The following is a 7,897-nucleotide window of genomic DNA, read 5'->3' on the forward strand; positions in this document are numbered from 1 at the left end:
TCCAGGCTTTGCATGGTTTTACAGGTATAAGGTAGTTTATCCCAGCCTGTCATAATTATACACTGTGCCAAACCCTATTACGTCCTAGCCTCATATGGCACGTTTAGGTGTAAAGATTTGTTCACATCCAAACCTGACTATCAGAATAGATTGTGGCATCTAGCCCTTTTTTGCCTCATTGGCCTCTACATTCATGACTCTAACCCCATGCTGAACACTAGGACAGAAACATGCATATAATATACATACAATTAACTTTTTATTAGTTTTGTTTGATGATACTTGCAATTCTTTCCTTAGGATATACAAATGTAGGTGCTGCAGTGGTGCCTTGCTTACACTTGCAGTGTAATATGAAGGGGTTACTAGCAAATTCATCTGTTTTGACTTCTGAAACTCAGGTTTAAGAAAAATTCAGTTCAGTTAGTTCATCCTCGTATATAGTACAAGGTGCCACAAATGACGCTGCTACAGACATCTCATGCCTATGGCTGGTACAGAAGTTCAAAAGGAGATTTTCTTACCCTTCCTGTAACTTGTCACCTGTGTGTTTCAGCCCCCGTTTTCTACCACACCTCCACCCCCAGGGCTAGTAAGTACAGGAGCCTTTCAGTCGTCAGTGAGGCGTGGCTTCAGTAGTTGGTATCAGTCTAAATGCTGTCCAAAGTTCTGCAGGGCCCCATGACTGTAGTGTTTGTGGCATTCCAACTCAAAGGCTACATCAGTTTGATTTCTTGGTTCTCTTATGAAAAAGTAAATGAAAGTATTATTTATTCTAGTATCTAAGTGATCAAAGCATAAAAACAAAGTCACTCTTTTTGGCCGTTTTCATACACTTGAGTCTACTTACTATACACAGCGATATTCACAGCGTTTGAATGTGACTAAAATATGAAATGAGAATGTTTTGAAATACGCACACTTCTCAGTCCAACACTTGATTGAGCTGTTTGACATTTTGACCTGATCTTTGTCCAAGTTTCCGACGAACAAATAAATAAAGGAGCATACTCAAATGCGTTCAGTGGTTCCCTTGAATTTAACTGAAATTTGTCGACAGTCTATTTGTGGTGATTTTTTAAAATATTCAAACTAGTTACGAATGTCAATCTAGATTTGTATGGAGATTATTTGTAGATTCTTAAAACCAAAGAAAAAGTTTTCTTTTTCATTTTCGTTTACATTTTGCAAGGTTTCCTTCCATTACTATCTTTAAAATGTTTATGATTAAAAATGTGTGAGAACTGAGCAAATAAGTTGATGTGGCCTAGGCTGGGTGAAGGCTATAAGGCATGATGGTAGACTGGATAGTTGTTGTTTTGGGCTCTCCAGGGAAAGGCCTCTGTATTAGATTTGAAAGGAAATTTTAAGGTTTGAAAAGAACTTTTAAGCTTAACTTGAAATCGAAAAGTCTACTTTACCATGATGGACTTTTGTAAAACAAGTGAGAACTTGACATTGTAGTTCATTCTATCATTGTATGGTACATGTAGGCTTTTCAATTTTTAGTTTAGTTTTCCTTGAAGAAGGCATATGGTTTAGATATAGAGGGACATTTAGTTGTTTCAACTTTTGAGCTGCAGCTTCTTTGCACCTGATGGGAGCTGTTGTGTTGCACCATAGGATAGTTGAACTCTGGCTGCGCTACTATGTACAATGTATAGAAGCTGGGTGTCAATAACATAATTACATTTTGCTCTCTTTTGGTTTCAGGGACAGTCCCCACCTTTTCCAACTCTGCTGTTAGTAAGTAGTGAAAACAAAGTTGTAGATTCATGTGGTGGTTTTTCCTTGCGATTGGTACAAGTTAAAGAAAAGATAATTCAGACTCACAAAAACGCTTCCATCCCCGAGGGGACTTCCATGAAAATTCACATCCATTCTGAAAACATACTTTGTGACCGCAATCTAATGATTAAAATGTATGTCAAACATTTGCATCAAACATTGAAGCCAGCAGTTTTTGAGGGTCTGAATCAGGTCTAATATATTGTAGAGGTGGATTTGCACATTTCACAGGGTGAAGAGGAGTGGGCATGCACTAACATGTTCTCGTCTCAGTTTCAGAACCGGCAGAGCGCCTCTACTCGGCCGCTAGTAAGTACAGCTCACTAGACGTGGTGACGTGTTGCTGTACTGAGCTTTCTAAAAACAAGATGGCCGCTACGTTTCTACGTTTTAATTACACCCAAAATAACAGAACGTTGCTTTTATGAACTGCAGGATTTGTGTGAAAATAACCTGGCTGGAATACTATTGGAGCTGCTTTCAACAATACAGAAAAAAAATATGTTTCACAATAATACTTGAAAGTCTGATGCCGCCCCTAAAAGTACAATGGACTAACAGAGTTTTTGTGAGATGTTTTCACTATAATCCACTGTTGTTCTGTTGTTTCCTAACAACTGTATGTAGTTCTGGAGTTTGCAGTTTATTTCAGGTATATGAGTGCTGATCCTTTAATCCCTTATCCAAGGCGTTGTTGCTTTAGCAGCTTGTAACGTTAATGCGAGAGGCTGAATTAAGCTTTTTATGTTTTAATCTTAAAAAAAGATTTACCTGTAAGTGTAATTAATCTTGAATTTTACGTCTATCTTCTTAAGGAGTAAGGTTGATTCAATTACTCTGAGCAAGAGATACATGACTCGAGTGAGAAATTGTAATTGCCTGGCTTGACGTGCTGAATGTATTGGTATCAAATTTCATCATGGAATGTACCAACACAACATTGCTAAAATTTATATTTAGTGTATTCTTGGCTGGGCTTCGCAAGCGAAGATCATCTAGGGATGATCTAGTATTCAAGTGTATACTGACAAAGTAAAGGACAATTAGTTTTATTCATAGATGATTGACATGATTGGCTAGAACTGCGTCTTTCATTTTGCTGCTGAGGACGGACAAAAATTTTGCCCATTCCATCCTCTGTGATAGAGAAAAATCAGGATATGAAGATATTAATTGAACCAAGCTAAGTCTACCAGTAAAAATTTGCCCCTCAAAATAAAGGAAATGTTTCTGAGGGTGTAGGTCTCACAATTTTCCCGGGGGAGCATGCCTCCAGACCCCCCTTGGATTGTCATGCCTTTGATGGGATTTTCATTCAAAATCCCAGGGACAGTAAAATATTTCAGGCTGGCTAGGACACTGATACCATGTGGCCGAAGCTTCTATGTTTTGCATCCATGTAACGGTAAAGGTGTTCGTTGGTCTCGTAGGACCTTGAGCAGTACAAAATTCTACACAATGTACTTTTGCGTCTAACAATGTGTATATTATTGAATGTGTTACCCAGGGAACAGCGACGACAGCTGCGTGGACAGGTTCAACAACTGCAACCTTGTGGTGCAGGCGCGAATGTGCCACTATGGTTACTACAAAAAGGTCTGCTGCGCCTCCTGCTTCCACAACAAAGGCTACAGCTAGTCGACGCTTCAGGCTGCAGATGACTAGAACAGGCAACAAACAGTCCAGGAACACTACAAAAACACCAGTCTGAACAAGTTAAAACCAGTCTGAACCAGTTAAAACAAGTTTACATATACCTGCCAGTCTAAACTGGTCTAGGAAAGCAGCATACAGCTGGTCTGATCCAGTCCAAACCGGGTCTCTATAAGAAACCTGCACTATCCTAAGATATGTAGATAGCCGTTTTTATTGTAAATTTGAACTATTATTCAGTCTTTAGAGAGTAATTAGACATAGGTGGTTCTAAACCAAATGTGTCTCATCTGGTCCGAGCTAAACCATATTGTTCATTCATAGAATGGTCGTACAAAAAGAACTTTAGGTCATAGGATTTCACTGGAAAACTTTCAGACCAATGTGGAAATAGTTTCCTGATAGAAAGGTCATATGGACTTTCCCCAAACATAGATTTGTCAATCAGACGGACATTTTTAAAAAACTTTTTGTCAATCAAGACTATCCATACAAAAATTTGACAGCATTACTGGTCACTGTGTTAAATAAGCCTAGAGGGTAAAGTTCTTACAAAGTACTTGTATCATTATGTGAAAAAATTGTCAGAAATAGAGCATGGTCGAGCAATTTGAAGCAAAAATTCTGCTATAGATACAAGCCAATTCACGTTTTAAACTGCTCATGCTTAGCAAGATGCATTGTGGGTAATATGTCAAAGTTCATGGCCCATGTTACATCATCAAAACATGTCTGGAAGTTAATTAGGGGCCTGCACCTTTGACACATTACCCCCACTGCATTTCTCTGTGCATGTATGTGTTGTTTAACACATGCACTGGCTTATTATAAGAGTCCTGTTATTACATGAACTGGCTTATGGTATTATAAGAGTTCTCTTCCCATTTTCTGCTGTATATTTCACCCAGTGTTTGTATGATAGGCTAAGTATGAACTGCTCATGTTATGTGCAGTGTTTATTCCAACTCTAGGAAAAAAACGTAGCGTAAGACGCGGTGATGTGTTGCTCGGTTTTCCTGTCAGCCAAATTAACGACGTTTGATTGGTTCGTCGCCAACCAATCAGAACCCTGCATTCCTATATCAAGAGCAAGCTGCTTTTTTAAGCTTAAAAGTAAGAGGTATATACATGTACGTATATAGAACAATATATTATGGTACAGATAGAAAGCATGTAAATATTGTGATATGGACGGCATATTACCAAAGGGGAATAGGGGAATATTAATGTTAGATTTAGCTTTTGACAAGGTGTATCTTTAAGTTAGCAATTTTGTATGAACAGAGTTTCAACAGAGAAAGAAAGAGAAGTCTTTATAATGCTACGTGTGTCGATCTACTTGATTTGTTTCTTGAAGGATGTTAACGTTTATCTCCTTGGGTTCTTGTTGTGTACTCTGTCTTGGACACGCCGGATGTCGCATAGAGAAATAGGAAAATGTCTACTGTCAATTCATACTGTTAGAAGTTCTCTGCAATGTTCAGATATGTTGGAGAATACTTGTACGTGTATTCGTAGGTACAAAATGGTGCAGCAAGAACAGACCATTAGCCGTACATGCTGACTGTGTTTTTGTGGGTCACTTTTGGTCTTGGGGGCGTCTATGTGTCACCCAATTTCTGGTGCTGTCATAAGGCCACACCAATTTTATTTGTTGTTTCTCGGATATCCCGACCCTATTTTTTCCGATTTGAAAAAAAAACAAAAACTTTTCAAATTGATGGCCACACCTTGTGGTGGCAAAATTTCACTGCCTCTTCTTTCTCAAATTAACTATGGGCCTCAAATTCCAGTAGCTGTACGTGCCTATTTTGGACAGTACGTTTATCATTTTTCTTCAAACTTTGGACTTTGCTATCAGGGACCCCCTAAATGTTGAAACTTTAGGTTTTCCTGTCCAATCTCTCCTACGCCCAACTTTTTGAAAAGTTTTTTTTTTGTTCATTTTTTTTTCAACCGACTGAAATTTCTGAAAAAAATCTGAGAAAACAACATATAAAATTGTTGTGGCCTAAAGAAATTAGGATTGAATGAATTGATGAGCAAACAGATAAAGCATATTATCAAGTTGTATTCATGAAAACTTTGAATAAGGTCATGCTGCTTTTACAAAGTTTTATTGAATGCTGACTGTCGATTGGTGGAGACAACCTGGTCTTAAACGTGTATTAATATAGTGTGGTATCCTAAATTTGACATGCATATCACATCGTATACTGGCTTCGTGCATGCTGAATAATGTGGCATGGTTCAAAGGGTATTGAAATTACATGTAAGAAGGGAACATTTCGGTGTGAAAGTAATGTTTTTGACACATGATGCTATTTTTTTACTAACATCCAAGGGCTTTACTGGTAACCATTTTAAATGCTCTTCGACTAGGGATGTGTCCCTCAAAAACATGACATCACAGGTACATCATAATACAAAGGTTGAGGTACAAATCCAAACCTGCACCTGGACTACTCGAGAAAGTAACCTGTGGTTTGCAATGATTAAAAGTTGAATTGATAAACTGAGTAAAATATGACATATTTGTTCATTTAGACTCAAGCAGAAAAGCCACCTTTTTGAGCTGAGAGGATCTAAAATCAAAAATGATGTTTTCATTTTTGTTTCAGTGAGTCGTACGGTTATGGTTATACGCTTGAGTGTAAGTCTATTCATCAGGTACAGTACCACTACCAGTACACTGATGTTCTGATATTTTGGACCTAAATGGTTTTATGTGTACTGAATCAGCACTTGGTACCAGTACACATCCCTAGAGCCAACAGTAAATTCTTTTCCTTCCATTCATTTTTGCCAGGGGATCTTGCAGACTTGTCGAGTACCGTGCCACACCAGTAGCAAAACTATTCAGGAATCATTTGTTAATTTGTAAAAATAGTACATGTTGTTGTACAAATGTGTAAACCGAACTCCAAAAGACATGCATTTCCAGAGCGATCGTTGCCGTAATTGGCACCACCCCATTGGTGTTGCGAAAAAAATTGTGACGTCATGTGCTTGTGTCCAAGACATCTGTACTTTTACCAGGAGCCCATATTCTGTGTCCTGTGGTGCTGGTTGTTATAAGTGTGACGTAGCGTCCGAAGTTGTACCTTTTGTTCTTGTGTTTATAGTTGATGTAATCAGCGACAAAAAAAGAGGAAGTAGAATCCCAATTTAGCTACATAAGGGAATATGGAAACAATAAAGACTTCAGTACTTTTAAAATCCACTGTTCATTATTATTGAATTATCACCGCTAGTAATAGGTTAGTATTTATGTGCTTCCAAGAAGATGTAAAGTGAATGATTCGGACTGCTAGGTTTTTGCAAGTGGTCGTCAAGAGAAGCTGTAAAAGAAGTAGTCAGAAAACGTTCATCTGTTCGGTGATTAGTGTTGTCAGCCTCCTACAAATTTATACTTTTGTGAGGTGTGAACAGTGCTGATGCACCATCCTCATATACAATGTACTGGCAAACATGCCTGTACATGTGGATGGTGTTCAGCACCAAGAACAGGCATGTTTGCCTGCAGTATATGTAGATTGTGTCCAGTACCACAGACATCCATGTTTGCCTCCCTGTGCATGTGGATGGTGGTACCGAACACAATCCATATATACTGCAGGCAAACATGCCTGTCCTTGGTGCTGAACACAATCCACATATACAAACATGCCAGTCCTTGGTGCTGAACACAATCCACATATACAGGCAAACATGCCTGTCCGTGGTACCAAACACAATCCACATGTACTGCAGGCAAACATGCCAGTCCTTGGTGCTGAACACAATCCACGTGTACAGGCAAACATGCCTGTCCGTGGTACCGAACACAATCCACATATCCTGTAGGCAAACATGTCTGTCCTTGGTGCTGAACGCAATCCACATATACTGCATGCAAACATTCCTGTCCTTGGTACTGAACACCATCCACATGTACAGGCAAACATGTCTACCCTTGGTACTGACCGATGAACACCATCCAAATATAGAAGCTAACATGCCTGTCCTTGGTGCTGAACACCATCCAAATATAGAAGCATACATGCCTGTCCTTGGTGCTGAACACCTTCCAAAGGTAGAAGCTAACATGTCTGTCCTTGGTGCTGAGCACCTTCCAAATGTAGAAGCTAACATGTCTGTCCTTGGTGCTGAACACCTTCCAAAGATAGAAGCTAACATGTCTGTCCTTGGTGCTGAGCACCTTCCAAAGGTAGAAGCTAACATGTCTGTCCTTGGTGCTGAGCACCTTCCAAAGGTAGAAGCTAACATGTCTGTCCTTGGTGCTGAGCACCATCCAAATGTAGAAGCTAACATGTCTGTCCTTGGTGCTGTACACCATCACGCGCTTAACAAGATCAATACACACCGTGAACTATAATTTCCCTTCATCCTGAATATTTCTTACACACACCTTCACGCACGCTCGTACAGTTTATTACGTTATATTATTCCTTAT

The 7,897-nt window shown here is 39.1% G+C and overlaps 2 protein-coding genes across 2 annotated transcripts in view; both read left to right on the forward strand.

Moving 5' to 3' along the window:
- Positions 1-427, forward strand: part of LOC118410647 (thrombospondin type-1 domain-containing protein 4-like) — an 83,517-nt gene extending 83,090 nt beyond the window's left edge. Inside the window, exon 12 of the mRNA XM_035812438.1 lies at positions 402-427. Within this exon, the coding sequence (XP_035668331.1) occupies positions 402-427 (26 nt within the window). The remainder of the gene's footprint in view (positions 1-401) is intronic.
- On the forward strand, positions 2-4,733 carry LOC118409281. The gene is made up of 4 exons (XM_035810178.1): positions 2-592; positions 1,714-1,746; positions 2,062-2,097; positions 3,296-4,733. Exons 1-4 carry the CDS (start codon positions 460-462, stop codon positions 3,424-3,426), a joined length of 333 nt encoding a protein of 110 aa, XP_035666071.1. The 5' UTR covers positions 2-459; the 3' UTR covers positions 3,427-4,733.
- Positions 4,734-7,897: the final 3,164 nt, after the last annotated feature.

The sequence above is a fragment of the Branchiostoma floridae genome, chromosome 2 (genome assembly GCF_000003815.2).
Source record: "Branchiostoma floridae strain S238N-H82 chromosome 2, Bfl_VNyyK, whole genome shotgun sequence".
Taxonomy (NCBI): Eukaryota; Metazoa; Chordata; class Leptocardii; order Amphioxiformes; family Branchiostomatidae; genus Branchiostoma; species Branchiostoma floridae.

Coding starts and splice junctions, on each gene's coding strand:
- LOC118409281 (XM_035810178.1), top strand. CDS start 460: ATGACGCTGCTACAGACATCTCATGCCTATGGCTGGTACAGAAGTTCA. Junction 593..1,713: donor CACCTCCACCCCCAGGGCTA/GTAAGTACAGGA, acceptor TTTTGGTTTCAG/GGACAGTCCCCACCTTTTCC. Junction 2,098..3,295: donor GCGCCTCTACTCGGCCGCTA/GTAAGTACAGCT, acceptor TGTGTTACCCAG/GGAACAGCGACGACAGCTGC.